At 43.6% G+C, this 23681-nt stretch overlaps 1 protein-coding gene across 2 annotated transcripts in view; it reads left to right on the top strand.

The window, feature by feature from the left end:
- Positions 1-23681, top strand: part of LOC148479114 (rho GTPase-activating protein 7-like) — a 262669-nt gene that overhangs the window by 126961 nt on the left and 112027 nt on the right. For both annotated transcript variants that reach the window (XM_088454946.1, XM_088454945.1), the window contains exons 2-3: positions 15624-15695; positions 16681-16762. In XM_088454946.1, the coding sequence (XP_088311072.1) occupies positions 15624-15695; positions 16681-16762 (154 nt within the window). The remainder of the gene's footprint in view (positions 1-15623; positions 15696-16680; positions 16763-23681) is intronic.

Below are 23681 nucleotides of genomic sequence, written 5' to 3'. Positions count from 1 at the left end.
CCCCCAGGTGAAGATGCCGTGGAAGTCCTGGAGGAGGCGGCAGCCATGTAAAAGAGCTTGAAGGATGCCACCCTCTCAGGTGAAGGCGCAGCAAAATAATTATTAAAACATTAGGTGTTATGTTTTTATGTAAATATTTCTTAGAGGTACTATAGGTACCATGCACTATGCGATCATTACTGTTCACATTTAAATGTATTAAATATACTTTCAGAGGTAGTTAGCATATCAATGGCCAGTGATATGGGCCTGCCCACCAGCGTCAAGGTCACCTCATTGAGCAGGTCCCTAACACTCTGGGGTTCACATCTGGGACGCAGGGCACCCCAAAAGACAGCTCAGCCAAAGACCTCCCCAGGGCATCACACGAAAAAAGGGTGACGGTGAAGTATTAAAGTATCATGTGTGTAAAAGTAGCTAATAAGTGTTAAAATAATAATAAAGGTACTATAGGTACCAGCAGGCCCTTAATGCCCCACTTGCTGGTACTTGTGATTCTCCAAGTACCAGCATGTGGGGGAGGCTTTCTGGGACCTGTAGTTTACCTACAAAAGACAATGGGCCTGATTCAGAGCCGGACGCAATTAGCGCTCGCTCATCCAGAAAATAGGGGTGGCTATTCAAATGAACCGTTCGCAGTTTGCGGTCTGTTCACGCCTCTAGGTCTGAACGAGCGAACAAAACTTGCGGTCGTTTTTTGGGAAACTACGCCCCCTGGCCGCTCGCATCCTTCGTCATGTCCGCTATTTATTAGATTAATCTAGTACATCGACCAGGGTATGAGCTGCTCGCTATTCTTGTGGTTGGTTTGTGCTACCACAATTTTGCGAGCAGTTCTGGCTATAAAATAACCCAGTGACGTGGTCAATGACGCTGCTGTTTTAATTATGCACACCCATAAAACGCCCGTTTTGACCTTTAAGCACGCCTGCGATCGGATCTCCGCTCCCCATTTTCAAGCACCTTCCCCTGTTACCACCCACATACGCCTCTTTCTGTCACTCAAATTATCAGGCATTCGCTATTTTGCGAGCACATGAATTTCGACCGCACTGACTGGTTCACGCATGCGTATAACGATCCGTACGCATGCGCAGTTGGGCAAACATCGCTCGGAGTGAACGAGCGGCCGCTTACGAGTGGCTCTGAATCAGGCCCAATATTTTTACTTCTTTCTTTGCACTACACTTTTACATAATCAACCTGGCATCTTTGAATAATTTTTTTTTATACAGATGCCTGCATCATGGATCTCACTGATCCATGCATGTAATCAGCTATATTTAGTTCTTGCACAATAGTTCTTATGTGCTGTTTAAGCACCATATCATGTCCTGGAGTGCCGGGGAGAGTTCAAGGGAAATCGTTCAGGATATCGCATCGTGAGCACATCATTCCGTGTGTAGGGGCCTTAAGAAGCAGTTCAGGCCTGGGAACCCTTTCGTACCCCACTACTGTCCCGCAAGCCTGCAGCCTGCCCCACAGCTGCCTGTCCCTCTGCACCCCCAAAACACCACCTATGTGCTATCCCCATCTCCACCCGTGCTAGTGTACCATTTTGTTGCCTTTCTCCTCTGCAGGTGGCCCGGTTTGCTGCTCTCGTCTCTGACGGTTAATAAATTATAAAAACAATTGAATTCCATAGACAAAAATCCTTGCAAGTTTCACAAATCTTCTGAATTTCTGCCACTCAAACTGATAAAAGCAATGAAATTCTGATCATTAAGGCTGATGCCTTAATGGACGTGTTCCTTGCATAATACAGATAAGGGATGCCATCACACCCTGTGGTTAACTGCAGATTCAGCACTCTCACAGAGCGGTCACTGACAAAATGGTGGAGCTGCTAACTCAAAGAATTTTGTGCTCCTTGGAATACACACATGCAAAACCGTAAGGTTTTTTGTCTATGGAATTTCTTTGCTTTTTTGAATGTATTAACCATCAGGGATGGGGGCAGCAAACCAGGCCACCTAATTAGGGGTTCTGTAATTTTGAAATGAAAGACACTCATGTGACCTACAGTTGCCTCAGGCCACACAGTATTATACACACTGTACTTTAGATATCAAATAAGGTAATGCCTGTGTTGTAACCTATGCCACTTACGTTATTTTCTGTTTATCAGAAATCTGAGTTACAGGAAACAAAGTTGTGTGGATTTAAAGAATAATTTCTCCTTCAACCACTAGGGGACACTGGAGCCTCAGTACAGTGGGGTATAGAAGTGGGTTAACCGGGAGCTGGCACCTTTAAAACATTTGAATGGAAGCTAGCTCCTCCCCCTCTAAATCCCCCTACAGGTCAGTCTAAAATTTGTGCCCTGGGAGCAGGTCCTATGCTCCTTAGGGGTCTCAATTATAAAACACCTAATAGATTCTGCAATCAGCAGTTGAGGAAACAGACAGGCAGCTCACTGCCCCTGCCTGTCTGCGCAGTTGGAGCCAGTAACTTAGGCGGGTACACTATAAGCAGCTCCGCTAGCGCAGAAATGGGCACCATAGCGGGGGGGGCAGAGCCTAAGGCAGTCTTCTGCTCCTGCCTCCCAGAAACCCTAGCGCTTCTAACAGAGAAGCGGGCGGCCATATTATCATATGCTACATGAGAAGGCTGACGGCCGTCCCGGCTCTGTGAACACAGGCCAGTACAGCTGTTATTTTTCAGAATAAATCGTGCTTTTCATTAGTGCTGATAAGGGCCATATATATATATATATATATATTTATTTTATCTCACTGTCTTTTCGCCTGTGTGTGTATGACAGTGTATTACAATGTCTAACAAGGGTTCTAAGGCTGCTCAAAAATCCTTTTCCTGCAAGAATTGTGCAGAGGAACGCGCACAGGGACAGTCTAATTCTTCCCTGCTGTGTGATCAGTGTGTTTCTCAGTCTCTGACTGCTGACTCACCGGTTCAGCCTATTTGGTCTGATCAATTGACTTCTGTCATGTCTAATCTGTCTGCAGAGCTGGAAGCATCCCGCAGAGACAGGGAGGCAGCATCTGAACCAGATTGGCTTGCTCATTATCCAGGTCTGTTGAGGGACTTACAAAGGTGATGTTCCAGGCTCCTTCTGCAATCTTGTCTTATTATGTTCCTCATAAGAGACTGAGGAACCTATTCATCATACCTAAAGTTTCTCTAGAGGTAATTAGGTTTACAACTCGCATGGAGTTCTACCTAATTACCGGAGGAATTCATAATTCCTCCTCCCTATAACTATCTATTCCGAAAAGCTGTCATTTTTGTGATGACAGCTTTTCGGGAAATAGATAGTTATCCCTCACTACTCTAACTTACTGCAGCTGGAATCCGTGCTGCGCATGCGCTGTTACATCTGTAAAACCAGCACATGCACAGCACTGCCTACAGATGCAGTAAGTTTGTGTGTCCCCCCTCCCCCCCCCCCGCTCACCTCCCCCCTGTTCAGCACTTACCTGCCCGCGCAGCAGCCTCCGGCTCCATCTGCTATGCTGTCACGTGTTCTCCCAGCAGAGCACAGTATGGTTTAGAAAAAAAATAAAAAAACTTTTTTTTTTTTCAAAACTTTGTGTTCTGCTAGGGAGAACACATGACAGCATAGCAGACGGAGCCAGAGAAGAGACCAGAGCGATGGAGAAAGACCCCGGGGGACCTGACCAGCTGAGAGCAGGTAAGTGTTACCTACTATACGCCACCTCACAGTGGCGGATAGTAACACCATCAAATTCCGGAAATACATAATTTTCGGAATTTGATGAATACCATAATTTTCATATCCCCATACTAATGTATGGGGAGTGTGGAAATTAACGCAGGGGAACTTAGCAAGGAGATATCAGATGAATACTAAAATAATGTTAATTAAGGAAAATGTCCTTAAAAACGTTATTTTAGTGTTGATGAATAGGCCCCTGTTTCACAATCCCTTGCACTGAGATGAATCAGAGGAGGAAGAGATCCAAGATCCAGAAGAAGGCGAGGTTCAGGAAGACTAGGTTCAGATCCTTGAGGAGTCAGAACCTACATCTCAGGGCGTAGAAGCATTAATTGCTGCAGTACGCCAAGTTTTACATGTTGAAGACTTAGAGGTGACTGCTAAACCGTCCATTTTTAGTAAAAGACAAAGACAGGTGGCCACTTTTACAGCATCAGAGGAGTTGGACGAGATCCTAACTTCAGCATGGAAACACCCAGATAAGAAGTTTCAAATTTCTAAGAAACTTTTATCTTATTACCCCTTTCCACCAGAAAGCATGGGATTATGTGAAAGTCCTTCAGCAGTGGATCCCTCAGTGTCCCATCTTTCTAAAAAGACGGTACTCCCGGAGCCGGGGGCTGTTTCCCTAAAAGAATCCTCTGATAGAAAGCTGGAAAACGCATTAAAATCTATATATACAGTACAATTGCAGGGGTATCCCTGCATCCAGCATGTCAAAGCCGGATAATTGGCTGATACAGAATCTGTTAAAATTAAAATCTGCATAACGCTATTTTGCGAATGGCAATGAGACGCCATTTTGCGAATGGCCGCCCAGCACCATTTTAGTGAATCTCACAATATCAGTACATACTGCGGTGCTACTATTAGCATCGTGCAATTACATTGCTACCGCATATTATTTAAAGTCCCACCATAGCCCATGCGCACATTAAAATTATACATTAATATACAAGACGCACAGTAGCGCTGTGAACACAACACACATAGTAGTGACTACGATACCCTGTGTACGACGCTGTTATGATTATCAGCGTCGTGCGTCCGCAACTGCCCCAGGTTAAAAATCCTCATTATACAATTACATACATTTACTGAAACATATAATATGACCAACCCTGCAAAACACGAACCACAGTGTACTTCACAAACATGTAGACGCACAGCGCGAATTAGCGACTATACGCAATATCCTTACACTTACACACTGCACACTTACATAAAAAGGTTCCCTAGCATAAAGGTTTATATTCAAAGTTTTATTTATTATTAAGTATGTAATAAAGCAACTGTATTTAAGATCTCAGGTTTAGTACATGATAAACAGACCGTGTTTGGTGCTATTCTAAACCACTGTGTATTTACACGCTTCCAGTTCCATCGGCAAAGAAAACGCAACACATGTCTGGGAATTATGGATCATAGAGAGATAGGCATAAAAATGTACTCTGTAATGCAGCCAGTTTAGATTTGTTATTCAGCGGGAAAATGGACACAAAGCTGTTGGAGGCTGGACTGTGATCTTACGAACTGACCTATGAACTGTACTGTAACAGAAGAACCAGAAAGAAGAACCAATGGAATTATGCCAACCTGTTCTATTGTATTGCCTATCTCTGTAAGGGTATATATGCAGGCTCTCTGAAACTAGATGCCAGTCATCCTTTCTTTGCTGTTGATGGAGGTTTCATCATTGATGCCGGGATCTGGATCCAGAGCGCATGCGTATGTAATGACTGTACCTTGTGATTGCATCATTTGTTTGCGCTAATTGTATTTAGATCACAGCATGTAACTACCTGCTTTTTGGTGAATAATATCTTTTTGTGCTTTGGAAACTCAATCAAAGTCTGAAGAGTAATTATTTCTTGTGCGACTTATTACGCTAAATAGTGACATTTTAGAATGTATGGATAGGTAGGAATCAATAAGCACTAGTTAGCTGTTGGGTAAATAAGGCTGTAGAAGCCTGGGCTACACAGCTTGCAGATGGTCTTAGGACCGGAACACAGACTGTAGATCTCATTCAACTAGCCGAACAGATTGCAGAATCAGCTGCTATCCTTGGGGAAGCTTCTAAGGACATATGTGGTATTTCTGCTAGTTCTTCGGCTTTAGCTATCTCAGCCAGAAGAGCTCTTTGGCTGCGTCAATGGCAAGCAGATGCGGAGTCCAAGAGAGCAGTAGAGGCTCTTCCCTTTACGGGAGATGTCCTCTTCGGTACAGAGTTGGATAGGTGGATATCACAGGCTACAGGTGGAAAATCTGCTTACCATCTGCCGCTCCTCCTCCTAGACAACCTACAGCAGGACCATCTTTTCGGTCCTTTCGGTCCATTCCAGAGAAGCTCCGGCCGCCTCCCGAGGTTCCAGAGGCCGTGGTAGAGCTTCTGCAGCCGCGTCTCAGCATAAAAAGACTGCAGCAAAGCCTTCCGCATGACGCCCTCCCTTCTCACTTGGGGGATCCCAGGGTGGGAGCTCGTCTCCTGCACTTCAAAGAAGTGTGGATCAGATCCTGTCCGGATGCCTGAGTCCGGGACATCATTACTCTGAAGTTGGATTTCAAGATTCAACCGCCTTCTCGTGTTTTCACAACCGGTTTACCTCTGGTATTAGAAAAGCGATCGGTAATTCAGGAAGCAATACAGAAACTGTTATTGTCTCAGGTAGTAGTGAATGTCCCGACCCAGCTGAGAGGTCAGGGTTTTTAATCCAGCTTGTTTGTGGTTCCCAAGCCGGACGGCTCAATGAGGCCCATTCTCAATCTCAAGGATCTAAATCCTTCTCTTCGAGTCTTCAGGTTCAAGATGGAGTCTCTCCAGTACGTTATAGCGGGACTCGAGAAAGACGAGTCTCTTGTGTCCCTAGACATAAGATGCCTACCTCCACATCCCCATTTGGCCTCCTCATCAGGCATTTCTTCGATTTGCGGTGCTGGATTCTCATTTGCAATTTCAGGCCTTACCTTTCGGTCTTTCGTCGGCACCAAGAGTGTTCATAAAGGTAATGGCCGTTATCATGGCCCTGCTTCGTTTTCACGGGGTTGTCATTGTTCCATACTTGGACTATCTCCTGAACAAGGCTCCGTCAGTAGCTCGTTTGTTAGGGGATATTCATTTAACTCAGAGTCTGCTCTTATAACATGGATGGATTCTCATTTTCCAAAAATCATCTCTGATACCAACACAACGCTTGATATTCCTGGACATAACATTGGACACGGTGGGACAAAAGGTATCCCTACCCCAGGACAAAGCCGCCTCCATTCAGCACATGGTGCGTCTGATACTGTGCCATCGCAGAGTGTCAATACATCTCAGTATTCGTCTTCTGGGGAAGATGGTGGCCTCCTTCGAGGCGATTCAATATGCGAGATTTCATGCCCGGCCTTTTCAACTGGACCTTCTCTCCCAGTGGTCAGGATCACACATCTTTCTCCACCAGCGAGTCCTATTGTCCCCCAAAACTCGAACATCTCTCATTTGGTGGTTGAATCCCTCTCACCTGTTGGCAGGAAGACTGTTTGCGGTGTGGGATTGGATTCTCCTCACCACAGATGCAAGTCTGAGAGGGTGGGGGCTGTGACTCTAGGAAAGCATTTTCAGGGTCACTGGACTTAGAGGGAGGCAGGACTGCCTATAAATATTCTAGAAATAAGGGCAGTGTTTTATGCACTCCAGCTGGCGCATCCCCTGTTGCAGGGTCGGGCAGTAAGAGTACAGTCGGACAATGCAACAGCGGTGGCCTACATAAACAAACAGGGTGGCACCAAAAGCTGAGCCGCCATGAGGGAGGTCAGCAGAATTCTGCTCTGGGCAGAGGAATTTGCAGTGGTGATTTCTGCCATCTTTATCCCAGGAGTAGAAAACTGGGAGGCCGACTATCTCAGTCGGCTGGACATTCATCCGGGGGAATGGTCCCTCACCAACTGACTCTGAGGTGGGGCCAAGGTTGAACCCCCAATTACCGATTTACTGCTCCCGAACGAGGGATCCGCAGGCAGCAGTGGTGGATGCACTGACAACTCCATGGCCGTTTCAATACATTTACCTGTTCCCTCCTTTCCCACTTATCCCCCAATTTGCTTCAAAGAATCAATTAATAGAGCCTCCACCTAGCCTTTTCACCAACACTCTCACTCTCTCTCCCTCTCCACCCTCTGCCTCTCCCTCCCTCTCTCCTCTCCATCCTCTTATCCCTCCCCCACCCACTATCCCACCCTACAAAACACACAGGAGCGCACGTGCACTCTTCAGTCAAACTAACCTACAGCAGGAATTGGTACTCCTGTTTCATGTTGATGCACCTACACACTCCCCCCCCCCCCCCCCCCTTCACCACCGCCACTGACTAGACAGAGGACCCCGTACCCCATCACTCCACCACCATTTGAAGCACGGCCCACCACTTATTCTTGTCCCTATTCTAAATTGTTTTCTGACTGCAGTTTGGCGGCGGTTTTGCTATCTAAAGATTTACTAAGGCCAAAACCGCTGCAAAACTGCCATCATTTTAGAATAGAATAGAACAGGGCTGTCATTTAGAAACCGCTGCAAAACCGCCACCAAACCCTCGGGGTTTAGAACAGAATAGAACCTGCCGTCAAATTGCCGGGGGTTTAGAACCCGCCACTTAGTAAATTTTGCCCATTGTCCCTTCCTTTAAATTCACTTTCACAGATGACATCTGCATCACTTTCACCAGTGTAAGAAAGCTGAGAGCTGGCCTGCATTTGGGAATATGTTCCACTTCCTTTCATCCCCTCTTTCTGGCCCCTTTGAAGCAGATGGCCAGTGTGAAATATCTTGAAGTTTGCATAGCACCAGTAAGATTTTAGTGGTGTGTTATGCATCTGGTTAGTGTTCTGTAATTCTGGAAGGTAATACTTTGACCCTGCTCCTGTGGGAATGTAAAAGCATTGGCTCTAGAGTTTTATTAATTGCCATAAGATGAGCAGTTAATTCACAACATCTGTTGCCGGTTAGCAGGCTAGTAAATATAACAGTGACGTTATAGTTGGCTAGAAATAAATTTTGAAGATCCTAATGCCCATATAACTTATGTTTCACCACTTTTTGCAGATGTAATTTAAAAATAAAAATTAACTGAAAATATTCTGCTGCCTAAACTAGTCACCAGTGTTATTAATCACATGGTTCAACCACAAATAACCAAATTGTGCTATCATCTTAAATAGATGGGGGGTTTATTTTATTTTTTTTCTTTCAGTTTGCTCTTCTTTTTTTGCAACCTCCCTATGCTGGGAATTAGTGAGGGTGGGTAAGTTGAGAATAAAAGATACACGTTTGGTGGGGAGCTATATATATATGCTGTGCTGTTTGAGCACCTATCCACTATTCGGTGACTATTTATTATTGATTACCCTGTGTTTGTTCTTTGGGAAAATATTCCTGCATAGACTGAGTATAATTCTACAGCTCACTATGGGTGGGATGCATTACACACACATCACAGTCGCTCATCGAAAGGATAACTGCATTTATTAACGCTGTATGCTATAGTAAATATAGCACTATTGCTGCTCTGGTGCCTTCCATATAGGGAGCAGCGTCCCCACCATATGCAGAAAACAGGAAGGCGTTACTCGGAGGCTTGTTAGTGGTTTGAAATCATGCAGTGGTTTATTGCAGAGTAATCATCGACGTTTCAGGGAAACACGCCCCTTCATCAGGATATCAAGAATAGAGTGTATAAGAAAAAACAAACTTAAATAACTCACCCCCCGGATGTGCCAATCATCCTGTGTCCCGTGCACCGGATAGTGTCCCGGAGCTCCATTAGTGGCGAGCATGGACATCCACGTGTGTCACTAAGGCTTCCATGACCACTTCCGGCAAACTGGAATACACAACACTAGAGAAGCCTGAATGCTTGGGGGCTGCCCGGCATGTCTGTAAGTGTAGGTCACACCCCCAAGAGTGACAAAAGTTCCTGCACTCACATCAGAGTCCCAGTAGCGGGATGCGGCCTCCCAAACCAGTGAACCAGTCCTTCTATAAATCCAGAGTATTTCCCAATATAAGAAAAAACAGAAAGTAGTAATGATTTTTTCATTTAATCATGTAGATATAATCCAAGCAGCATCAACGTTTCAGTCCCATAAGACCTCAAGATTGCAGCATATTATGCATCATGTAAACAAGAGCAGCATACATCCAGCAGCATGTGTGACAAGCATGGGAAATACTCTGGATTTATACGTGTGTGTGTGTGTGTGTATATGTATGTATATGTGTGTATATATATATATGTATATGTATGTCAGTGTGTGTGTGTATATATATATATATGTGTATGTATATGTATACATATATGAATCAGCCAGTGTATGAACATTTTCAGGTTTGATAACAGTAATCCTAAATTTTTAGCATGCAATCTTGGATTGGATTGGACAGGTCTACGAAATTTAAGGTATTGAAAGCTTATTTTAATAATACTTTTATATTCTTAATTATACTCCTGTGTACATCAAGAAATAGTATATTTTAAAAAAATTACCGCATCACATTTACCTAGTTTAATTGTTTTTGACATATTTATTGTGAAATATGAAGAAGTGTAGATGATATCACTGTTTGTTTGTCTTAATTACATAATAAAATAACAATAAAATCAACAATAGAAACAAAACCCTAATTATTGAAAAAATTGTTAATATCTTGTTTTTTTTGTCTTCAAACTTCATTTTGTCGCTTTTCGCTTATAAGCTTTTTCTGTGTCGTCTCTGTGTATCATCCAGCAGTAGTCAGCCATCATGCTGACGTCCCAACGACCCTGGTATCTTCTTTCTACATCTTTAACGTCTTGGTGGAACCGTTCACCCTGTTCTTCATTGTAGTCAAAAAATGTACATTTAAACTCATATTGCAGCCAAGGTTTCTGTAACTATTAAGTATTTCCCTGACAATTTCTTTGTAGTTTGGATCCTTGACATTGCCTACAAATTTTTAAATCACTTGTTTGAACGAAGTCCACGCCGAAAGTTCCACAATATTCATTACACGCCCAAAATGTTCATCTTTTATTAACTTTCTAATGTTAGGGCCTGTAAAAATGCCTTCCTTCACTTTAGCATTGGATAGGTTAGGGAATTTGGTGCAAAGATATTTGAAAGTTTCTCCATCTTTAGGCAGTGCTTTTACAAATTGTTTCATCAGTCCTAATTTTCTATGTAGAGGTGGAAATTAAACTTTATTTGGATCTACTAAACTGGATTTGATAACATAATTTTTCCCAATTTGTAAACTTTTTTTAGGCAGGGGCTAAAATGAGTCGCCACAGGGCAAAACTGTGTTGCTTCTGTTGTATTTGGTTCCATCTTCGCCAGCTCACCTTGTAGTTGTAGTTGTGGTGTGCAATGTTCCTTTAGACAGTATGGGGTTTAGGCCCTTTGTAAATTTCAGCTACAGGCCCATGTGGACCTTAATCTGGCACTGGGCGGGGGTAAGTTTTATGATGAGAACTGAATTGCAACGTTCTATACAACCGTTCTATACAACCTCCTTTATCTGCCGTTCTCCCTCTCCTCTCCCACTACTACACTTTCATTCTCTTCTACCCCTCCTTTGTCCTACTACCCCACTGATAATCCTTCCTCCAAACCTCCTCTCCATGTCTCCCCATACCACCCCCATCATATTAAACTCCCTCCCTGCCAACTACCTACAGGTTCCCTTCCCAGCACTGGTCCCCGCATAAATTCTCCACTACATTCATCTCGGCCACCCATATTAAACTCACCTTCTCGCTACAGCAACCCAAATAATCTAATTCACATCTCTCCCACAAACACTGTCCCTCTATCCTGTGCCCTCTGGAATGCCAGATCAGTATGTAACAAACTCGTACCCACCCATGACCTTTTCATCTCTAAAAACTTGCATCTCCTAGCCATTACTGAAACCTGGATTTCACCCTCTGACACCACTTCCCCTACTGCTCTCCCCTCTGGGGGCCTCATCTTCTCTCATACCCTTCGGCCTGGGGGTCGCCATGGTGGTGGGGTAGGGGTCCTTCTATCCCCCGGTTACTCCTACCCTCTGAACCATCTACTTTCTCTACATTTGAGGTTCATGCTATACGCCTCTTCCAACCAGTTCACCTTAGAGTAGCTGTCATTTACCGTCCCCCTGGCCCTCCTTCCAAATTCATTGACAACTTTGCTTCCTGGCTTCCTCACTTTCTCTCCTCTGACCTTCCCTCTATTATCCTAGGTGACTTCAATATTCCTATTGATATCCCCACAGAAGCTCTGCCTCCAAACTCCTCACCCTCATGTCTTCACTTGGTCTCTCCCAATGGACCTCCTCATCCTCCCATGTGAGTGGGCATTCGCTTGACCTGGTATTCACTCACCGTTGTGATATTTCTGATTTACTCCAATTCCCCATTCCCCCTCTCAGACCATCACCTTCTCTCTTTTAACCTATCCCTCTCTCCTTCCCTTCCTCTACCTCCTAAGGCCACTATCACTAAGTGTAACATTGACGCTATTGACACAGTTTCTTTCTCTTCCTAGCTTGACTCACTTCTCTCCCCTATCCTCTCTCTCTCCTGCCCTGAACAAGCCATTTCTCTATACAATACCTCCCTTACTTCTGCTCTGGACTCTGTTGCTCCGGCGATCACTATTCACCCTTGCAGATTTACACCTCAACCCTGGCATTCCAAATGCACCAGATACCTGCAAAAGTGTTCGCGAACTACCGAACCACTGTGGAGAAGATCACGCTCTAAGGCTGATTTTCTCCATTTCAAATTTATGCTCTCATCATACAGTGCTGCCCTTTCCCTCTCTAAACAGTCATATTTCAAGAACCTCATCTCCTCTCAAATCCCCAACATCTCTTCACCACCTTCAACTCCCTCCTCCGCCAACCCCCTCTTCGCCTCCCCTCCTCACTCTCTGCCCTTGATTTTGCTACCTACTTTACATCTAAAATTTACTCCATATGTCAGGACATCATATCCCACCAGTCCCCCCTGCTATCCACCTCCTCTCTTCCCAGATCATCCCTCTCCTTCAATTTTACCGACTCTATCTTTCTTCTCCCCTGTATCTGGAGAGGAAGTCATGTCCCTCATCCAGTCCTCCCCCCTTGACCCTATCCCTTCACGTCTCCTCCGCTACCTCTCTCCTTCTGCCTGCTCCCATCTTGCCCACCTCCTTAATCTCTCCCTATCATCAGGCACTGTCCCGTCTGCATTCAAACATGCCCTTGTCTCCCCCATACTAAAAAAACCAACCCTTGATTCTAACACTCTCTCCAACTACTGTCCCATCTCTCTCCTCCCTTTTGCTTCCAAGCTCTTTGAGCGTGTTGTTTTCAAGCGCCTTACCACCTTTCTTTCCTCTCATTCCCTCCTTGACCCTTTTCAGTCTGGCTTCCGTTCACTCCACTGAAACTGCCCTCACAAAAGTCAGCAATGACCTCCTTGCTGCTAAATCCAAGGGCCACTATTCTCTGCTCATTCTCCTTGACCTTTCTGCTGCTTTTGACACTGTGGACCACCCTCTCCTTCTGCAAATCCTTCACTCCCTTGGTCTGCGTGACACTGCCCTCTCCTGGCTATCCTCCTACCTCTCTGACCGATCCTTCTCTGTCTCCTCTCATGACTCCTCTTCTCCCCCACAGCCTCTTGCAGTGGGTGTTCCCCAAGGTTCTGTTCTTAGACCTCTCCTTTTCTCACTCTATACATCCTCACTAGGTGAACTCATCAGCTCTTTTGACCTCCAATATCATCTCTATGCTGATGATACTCAGATCTACCTTTCCTCCCCTGACCTCTCTCCCTCTCTCCTCACTCGTGTCTCCAACTGTCTCTCTGCCATTTCTTCCTGGATGTCCCAGCGATTTCTTAAACTTAATATGTCTAAGACTGAGCTAATCTTCTTCCCTCCCCCCTATATAACCACACTTCCCACCATTTCTTTATCAATTGATGGCACAACTATCTCCTCTAGCCCCAAAGTGCGCTGTCTTGGAGTTATCCTGGACTCCTCCCTATCCTTCAAACCACATATCCAGAATCTCTCACAGTCCTGTCGCTTTCATCTTAAAAATATTTCCAAGATTAGACCCTTTCTCACACAGGATGCCACAAAAACCCTCATACACTCATTGGTAATCTCCAGATTGGACCACTGTAACCTTCTTCTATCTGGCCTCCCCAAATCCCTTCTCTCCCCTCTCCAGTCTGTCCTCAGTGCTGCTGCTCGGCTCATCTTCCTCTCAAAACGCTCTGCATCTGCCTCCCCTCTCCTACAAGCCCTCCACTGGCTCCCCTTCCCCTTTAGAACCCAATTTAAGGTTCTCACACTCACTTACAAAGCCCTCAGCCATTCCTCTCCCATTTACATCTCTGATCTCATCTCCCTTCACTCTCCTGTCCGCCCTCTTCGTTCAACAAATGCACGCCGCCTCTCATGCCAATTGATTACTTCCTCCCACTCCCGCCTCCAAAATTTTGCCCGCGCTGCTCCCCACCTTTTGGAACTCTCTTCCACTTCCCATCAGACTCTCCACCTCTCTACAATCCTTCAAACGGGCTCTCAAGACCCACTATTTCATCAAAGCCTTCCAGCTCTCATCTTAACTTGCTGCTACATACTCCTTCCTCCCTGCCTACCCCATCTGTTTCACCCCTGTTTGTCTGTCCCTCCCCCTTAGAATGTAAGCTCCTATGAGTAGGGCCCTCTATCCTCTTGTGCATCTCGTTACTATACCTTCATCTACTTCTTACTCTCTACCAGGGCACCTACACTTGATTGCTTTGCATTGTTGCTTATCTGGGTGTTATGGTCGTGAATGTAGCAATGTATATTATCCATGTTCTGTAATGTATTGTATTGTACTGTACTGTAAGTCACTGTAAATCAATCTATTTGTTTATGTACTTTGTAAGGCGCTGCGGAACACTTGTGGCGCCATATAAATAAACGATAATAATAATAATGATAATAATAATAATTTAAGACAATTTTTTGTAATAAATGTAGGCAGAATACATTTATTACTTCAAAGAATATGAAAAAACTCATAAATACACTTTTGCAGAAAAACGTGATGTGATATGCAAAATCTGGAGTCATTTTTGTGTTCAGAAGCCAAAAATCTATAAGTATCACATAATTTAGTTAAGCTTTTTCATAGTAGGAAGGAGCTGTGGATTGCCAGTTGTGGCTTGGATTGGGACTTCAGGCAAAGGCCAGGAAGGCCAATTACCTTAAGAACCATACAAGTGTAGAAACCATAGATTTAGAGACTGGCTTAAAACAGGCCAAAAAAAATTACTTTGTTTACAGGCGAAATGCTGTAGCTCAAACTATTTATATAGCCATGAAATAATACATTTTGCCCCTTTACAAAAATATTTTTGAATACCAATTAACTATCAATATTACTCCTTTTAATATAATTAATATACTCTTAACCATATTAAACCATTATTTCTCTACTAATATATTAATAAAATAGTATTTCCCCCATAAGAGAATGGTCATTGTTATATGCCTCCTTCTTCAATAAATATGCCCTCATAAGTGTATTGTGATTACTCTACTTCTGATTGGCCAGATGCCATCAAAACTGCTGAATACAATGATTTGGAGCTTCAATATGCAATTTTCAGGGATTTCAAGCCCCCATCAAACACGCCACTTCATTTTCTCCTTGGTGTATGTTTGCTTATTTTTGCTGACTTTAACTGCAACAGTCTAGCAGAATTCATATTATATGTGCGTACATACTCACATGTACACTGTCATAATTTCTCTCACTTATTATAGTTGGATTAATATTCTATAATTCTATAATAGCACTCATGCATTCTACTTACGGCTGAATTTAACCTTGAATGTTTTTGTTTATCATGTAACATTATTATTTTCCCCCCACTAGAAATTGAAGCCAAGGAGGCCTGTGACTGGCTGCGAGCTGCAGGATTCCCACAGTATGCGCAGTTGTATGAAGGTAATTGTATAGCTCAACTGCCCAGATGTTAAGATTAGGCTCTTAGCACTTCTCATCTTGTCATCCGGAGTCATTATTTTCAAAAACTTTGCTTTGTTGTATGTGTGGGTTTTTAATTTTGTCAATCAGCAAAATGCAGACATTAGCGATTCTTGGAATATATAAAACATTTATTTTCGTCTGCCTAATATGATATTCAGAATTTCAATAATGTGTGTTTTAAAATGGAATGGGATGGGGAGATATGTATGTTATATGTGTGTGTGTGTGATAGATATATATATATATTATATAAATAAAATGTGTTGTGGCCAATGTCTGGTGTCTCATTTGGGCATTAATTTTTATGTTTTATTTGTTTGCATTTATTAAAAAGTGGCAAGGTATTTTCTCATAAGATCACTAAACTTTGTGTAGCATAGTAAAGCAAGGGTTGGTTATGATATCCCGGCTGTCGGGATGCCGCTGGTCGTAATACCGACAGCGGCATCCCGACAGCCTGAATACTGACACCCATAGGACGCTATGGTAAGTACTTTTCTAACCCACCCTCCCTGGTGCCTAACCCTAACCTCCCCCTCTAGTGCCTAAACCTAACCTCCCCCTCCCCACGCCCTAAACCTAAAACCCCCTCCCCAGTGGCTACACCTAACTCCCCCCCCCCCCCCCTAGTGAGTAAACCCAACCTCTCCCTCCCTGCACCCTAATCCTCACCCACCCTCCGCCTAGTGCCTAACACTAATGTCCCTAGCTAACGCTGCCCTCCCCCTAACACCCCTATACTTACCTTTGGCATGCCGACGGTCGGGATACAGGTCCTGGGATCCCAACCTGTCGGGATTTCGGCATTGGGATGCCGACTACATCCCTAAAGCAGTGTCACTTGCAGATCATCATTAAAATGTGTCAATAACTTGCATGATCCACTCATCTGCGTTTCATAATGTTGTCCACTGACCATTTTATTATTGTTAATATGTTTTAGATTTGCAGTTCCCATTAGACATAGAAATTGTAAAGCATGATCATGAATTCCTTGATCGAGATGCGATGGAATCACTTTTTAGGTAGGTTGACTTGGTCTTTTGTTTCTTTCTCAAATGTTTTTCATAGTAGTAAACCCATGGTGGGAAAAAATAATCAGGACCCAGTCTGTCAAATCTGGAAATCGCCAGGATTTCACCTCCTCATTGTGCCTTAATCATCAGAACAATTTTTGCGTTATAACCCTCCTAATTTCTGATTGTGAACTTTAGGTCCATTTATACATTATGATCTATTTATACTGCTCTGCTTAGGAGCCCAATTTTTCCATCATATGAACAAGTATTTTATGTTACATTTAATTATGTTTTATATATCCTTTTGGATTCAAACAAAAAAGAATCAGCCATTATTATGTATACAGCTGCTTGATTGGTTAATTAATTAATGAACATTAACCAATCTCTGCCCAATATAGGCTTGTTTTACAATTTCTCTTTGAATAATCACCTATAGCGATGAAATGTGTTAAATACTTTGATTGTATCAATATATCTAGTAGACCCTGGTGTCCAACAGTGAACTTACCATGGCACAGGACACCGTGGACTGTTAAGCTGGCTACACACTATACAATGTGTTTACCCAGTGACGAAAACAACATGATGTAGTGATATATCGTGTGCGTCGTACACACTACACTAACCAGTATACGATGGTACAATATATTATTCCATTTCTTTCGGAGCGATATATTGTACGATATAGCTTATAGTGTGTACTCAGCTTTAGACTCGAGATCCAACTGTGACATTATTATTATTTATTATTATTATTATTATTACGTTTTATTTTTAGGGCACCACAAGTGGTCTACATCGCCATACATACAGTACCGGGTGCACAGAAAATGACATTACAATAGAGTAACCAAAATGTAAACCGAGCACAAGTAACAATTAGCAACACAATTCTCCATACACAATACAGATAGGAAGGTGAAGGCTGTCATTGAAGTGCTTGAGAAGAAGGCTGCGAGACAGTAGAGAGGAGGACCCTGCTTCTAGGAGCTTACAATCTAGCGGACATATGTACATATTGTACCTATTCAGACTGCAAAATTTCCATAGCAGGTATTGAGTTTTTACTGCCCAACTCCTCACGGTTCCAGGAGTAGGTCTTTCTACACTTTACTACAGTGATTTAGTGCCCTTACAATTGAACTGCTCAGAGTCTGGAGCACATTAATATGTATATAGCTGCAGCAGCCTTCATGCTATCCCAGCCAAACCCTTATGGTTAATATCTGCACCTGTTCCTGTCAGTGATCCTCACTGCTCGACAAATTCAGCACCTGAGGCCAGACCATCTGGTCCACGTTATTAACTGCAAGGACTCGGACCACCAATCTAATGCAGAAAGACTTACTTTACTTGTATCAATAACGTGGACCCTTATTTCATACCGTCTTCTCTTTCTCTTGCTTTCCACCAAAAGACTGCTCCAATTAGTAGTGCAGATTTCAAAACCATTTTCCCTATAGTTCAATCAGTATTGACTCGTGAGACTTCTAAATATTTATGAATTTTCTAAGTTGGACTTAATAAGTCATGTGTTTTTGTAGATTTAAAGTTCAAAGGTTATTTAGCAGTGCTTATCCTATTGATGAAAATCTATTTAGATTAACAATCTGGTGTATTTGTTTGTTGTAATTAGCATTCATTGTTACAGATATATGGTAATGTTTCATCAAGATTTATGGAAATTGTTACATATTATACATAATCATGATTTCTTCTTCAGGGTCCATAGGGATCCACAGGGATACCATGGGGATAATGTGGTTGGAGTGATCCAGGCACCAAACAATTAAGCTTTCAGCTCCCAGGATGCCCCAGGTCCTTCTACACATATACCCCGCCACTGGCCCCAGGCATTCAGTTTTGAGTTTGGTGCGGCAGGATTCAGACGCACCTTTTCAACAGGGGGACTGCTTAGGCAGTCCCAAGCTTTAATTTTAAGTTTTATTTTATTTATGTTATAGAGTTAGCAGTACTGAGCGTAATAAAATGCCTGCACTGCGACTCTGTCTACCTTCCCTGGGCCGCAACACCAGCAACGTCTCTGGTAATTTTGGCAGGTCACGGCAGAGCTTGCTAACGGCGATGCCAGGGCCCGGACTACAACCGGTCGCACAGGGATGTCAGGTAAGGCGATTCGCTGGAGACGCACAGGAAGCCGCTGCAGTGAGGGCACGAGGCCGTCCGCTCCCTCACTAGACCACTGGGGCCTTACTCTTCTGCTGCCATGAGACCAGCGTACCCAGCCAGTTGACGCAGCTTTCGGGAGGTAGGCTCTCCCCTGGCAGCTCCGACTGATGCAGATCCATCAAAGGTTTTCCTGCGTCTGGATCGCTCTTCCTACCCTCCTCATGCATATGAGATGCTCACAGCCCATTATCTGTGCTCTGCTGAAGTGGTTTGGTCTAAGGAGGTTTTGGGTTATTATACCTCTCCCCTGGTTCAGGTATATAGTGCTCTATATCTTACCAATATTTGAGTAGTTGATTCAATATTGCAACTAAATTACATATGCATTGTATGTGACTTTTTGCTAGATGCTGTGTTGATACTGCCTTTTATTATGACTGTCAGTTATAACTATCACTGTTTATTCTCCTCATCCCTCTTACAGGTGGGTGGGTTTTTCTCTTTGTACTTCACATTTACTAGTTGTTTGTGGAGGCTGACACATTACATTGCATTGGTACCTTTATAATTGATATGTCAAAAGTTAAAGAGAAACAGGAGGTTGAGGCCCCTGTGTTGGTTTTATGTAAATCCTGTTTGCCAGGCTTGTCCCCTCAGGACTTTATACAGGATGGTTTGTGTGCTGTCTGTATTAAGTAACCACCTCACTTGTCCAGTCTACCAGTGCCTGTACAGTAGCCATCTTGGGTGTCCTCCTTGTTTCAGGTGCTGATGCAGCTAGTGGATCGTTTGACTACTCCCAAGTTGCCCCCCTTTAATAGGATACCCACAGCAGTTTCAGAATGTTATGTATGAGCCACACTCTGACTTGAGTGGGCATAAACATCCATCCAGGAAGGATGTATAGAAGAGGCAGTCTGCTGTTGCGGATATTATCTTTTTATCAGTCTGCTCAGCATGTAGATTCAGACGCATCATCAGTGCATTCAGATGATGCACAGGGTTCTTTTCCAGGGTCTATCTACAGTGGATGTCCCTTCTTTGGTGAGGGTGGTCAAATCAATCCTAAATATACAGGATGATGAGCCGATTCCTAGACACCAGAAGGTAATAAAAGCAGCTCACTGAACTTATGGAAGAGGCATGGAGTAACCCGGATAAACAGTTCCATGTTACAAAAAGATTAGCATCTTTGTATCCTTTCCCAGCTACTGAATGTACTAAGTGGTAATTCCCTCCTACTGTGGATGCTCATGTGACACACTTAGTTAGGAGTGCTATGTTGCCTATTCTGTCAGCATTTTCTCTTAAAGATTCTACAGATATAGAAAAATGTAAACATGTCTTAAAGCAGTATTTTCATTGTCTGGAGCTACCATCTATGGCGGGGGCTTGGATATCCAAGGCTGTTGAAGAATGGACAGGGGCATTGGAAGATACTCTACCAAATGCTTCCAGAGAACAGCTGACATACGCAAATCGACCTCCTATTTGGAAGAAGCTGCGATAGATGCTGAGCTCCTAGCTTCTAAAGCATCAACAGCCTCGTTTGTGGCTCGTTGAGCCCTTTTCAATAAGGTCCTTGAAAGCAGATACGGGGTCAAAGAAGGCTCTGGAATCCTTACTATATTATGGAAATATATTATTTGGAGCAGAATTAGATAAGATAGTGGCTACTCTGGCAGCTTCAAATCTGCAAGTCTGCCATCAACAGCGAGATTAAAGTCTAAGCAGTCTTCTTTTCGGTCCTTTCATCTTCAGGGATGCGCGAAAAGGTTGTCTTCCTCCAGGCCTTCTAATTCTCGCAGGATCATCAAGCAGCAAGCTAAGAGGTCTGGGCTGGCCAGACATCCAGCTTCTAAGCCAGACAACACACACTCCACTTGATGGGGCGGGCCTCCTCCTAGGTAATCCCAGGGTTGGAGGCCGACCACTTCAGTTTCCGTACTGCTGGCATTAAACAACAACAGATCCCTGGGTCCGAGAAGTAGTCTCTCAGGGATATGCTCTCACTTTCTCGAGGCATCCACCCTAGAAGTTTTTTTTTGCACAACTCCCCCATCGGAGCCTATCAAGGCCTTGGCCCTACTGGAGGCCACATATTCCCTGCTGCAGGCAGGAGTGATAATCCCAGTCCCTGTGGTTCAACAAGGAAAGGGTTATTATTCCAATCTATTTTTTGGTTCAGAAACCAAATGGGTCTCATCGCCCTATTCTAAATCTGACAACCCTCAACAAGTTTATCTGTGTTCCGTATGGAGACTCTCCAATCAATTATTTTGGAAATGGAACCTGGGGATTTTTATTGTTTCCCTGGTCATTCAGGATGCGTATCTGGATGTGCCTATTACGCCATCCCACCAACAATTTCTACGGTTTGTTGCCCTGCAACAACATTACCAATTTCAGGCATTGCCCTTTGGTCTATCAATGGCCCCTCATGTCTTCACCAAAATAATAGCGGTGAGGATGGTCTACCTCAGGCATCAAGGAATCTGAATACTGCCATACCTGGACGACCTTCTGAGATATTGGCACAATCTCCGGCTGTTCTACAACACCATCTGCAGCTGACCTTTCCCTGCTTACAGACGCCAGGCTGGATAATTAATTAGAAGAAAACTTCATTGTCTCCAGTACAACGGATGGTACACCAGGGGGCACTTCTGGTTTCTCAGACACAAAGGGTGTTTCTGCCAGAGGACAAGATTGCGGCCCTATCATTGCGAATACGCAATTGAAGGGTATCCATTCTATCAGAGATGCAGGTCTTGGGCTCAATGATATCCATCTTCGACATGGTGGAATATGTTTAGTTCCACTCAAGGCCTCTGCAGCAATTGATTCTCTCCGTTGGTACGGACAGTATAATCTAATGCGGTCCCAGAGGATCCTTCTCACTCCGGAGGTTCGGCTCTCTTGTGGTGGCTACAAAAGGACCATCTGGACAAGGGTTGCCAATTCTGGATTCCAAATTTGGTGCTCCTTACAACAGACGCCAGTCTTCGCAGATGGGGGGCGGCAACAGGTTGTCACACCTTTCAGGGAAGATGGGCAAATCAAGGAAAGTCATCTGCCCATAAACATTCTGGAGCTTCGAGCAGTATACAAAGCATTTATCATGGCACAGGACCTGCTTCAGGGCAGGCCGGTCCAGATCCAGTCCGACAACGCGGCCACAGGTGCCTATCTCAATCATCAAGGAGGCGCACAAAGTCAGGCAGCCACCAGGGAAGTGACAAACGCTCTGATCTGGGCAGAACGTCATCTTCCAGCTATCTCTGCTATTTTCATCCCGGGAGTCCTCAACTGGGAAGCGGGGATCCTAAGTCGTCAGGACATACACGCCAGAGAGTGGGCTCTCCACCCGGGGGGTTTTCTACTTCTGGTAAACAAATGGGGCTTACCAGACGTAGACTTCATGGCCTCACATCACAATCACAAGGTTCCCAGGTACGGGACTATGACCAGAGACCCCCTCAGCTGCATTCGTGGATGCACTGGCAGGGAGATGGGACTTCAAGCTGGCGTATCTCTTTTTTCCTATTTCCCTCCTCCCGAGGGTCCTCAGGAAATTCAAGCAGGAAGGCGGAACAGTGATACTAGTAGCTTCCTCCCATGGCAGGATCTGTTAGCGCAGGGTCCCTGCCTGCATCCAGACTTACCCCGTCTGTCTCTGATGGCGTGGCTCTTGAGTCTTCCATCTTAAGAACAAAAGGTTTCTCCAGCTCTGATTCAAACAATGCTTAAAACACAAAAACCTTCCTCTGCCCGCATCTATTACTGAGTTTGATTCGCATTCTGAAGCTTGATAAATCTGACAGCATCACATCCCCCATATGGGTTGCGATGTTGGCGGAAATGTAGAGACAGCTGCAGCAGATATCTTTGAAAACTGTTGTGGTCCCTTCATAATACATCTGGGGGATACTTAATATTTCCAGTTATCCCCCGAAATATAAAATAATAAATTGGCCCCAATCTGTTTTTACTGATGTACAAACACCATGGGTGAGTTTTCTCTTTTAGTATGTTATGTCACATGATGACATAATGAGTTTTCTTATGAGAAAAATATAGCTATAATATACAGCGCAAAAGATCAATACTTACGACTCAATGAAAATATAATACTATATTTAAAACACAATAGTTTTAATGATAACTATAAATCAGACTAAGATATTAATCAATTTTAAAAAACACAAAAGCAGGAGTAAACAATACAATACTGAAATGATGTCAATACTATCATACATACAATATATAGACAGTAAATGTGTGTTACTGTCTATATATTGTATGTATGATAGTATTGACATCATTTCAGTATTGTATTGTTTACTCCTGCTTTTATTTGTGTTTTTTAAATTGATTAATATCTTAGTCTGATTTATATTTATCATTAAAACTATTGTGTTTTAAATATAGTATTATATTTTCATTGAGTCATAAGTATTGATCTTTTGCGCTGTGTATTATATCTATATTTTTTTCAGTTCCTGTGAACTTGATTAGGAGTTTTGACACAACTCCTCCCAGCTGCATGATCAGTATTATTAATTAATTATCACTAGCGCCTATATAAAGGGATCTCTTTGCTTTCTTATGAGAAAAGCCAAGTAACCCTTGAAATAGTGTAAAGTACACCTTAGGGAACACAACCCACATTTCGATGGGTGACTCTTGCTTCTTCTCTAAGAACTCAAAGGCAGCATTCCTTCCTATAAACTTGTACCTGGTGCAATAATCCTTTCATGTTTTGCTTCCTGTGAACAAACCATGTTATGTC

Source organism: Taudactylus pleione, unplaced genomic scaffold (assembly GCF_031769625.1).
Source record: "Taudactylus pleione unplaced genomic scaffold, aTauple2 ptg000637l, whole genome shotgun sequence".
Lineage (NCBI taxonomy): Eukaryota > Metazoa > Chordata > Amphibia > Anura > Myobatrachidae > Taudactylus > Taudactylus pleione.
Note: the sequence above shows the minus strand (reverse complement) of the source record. Positions and strands in the feature narration are given on the sequence as shown.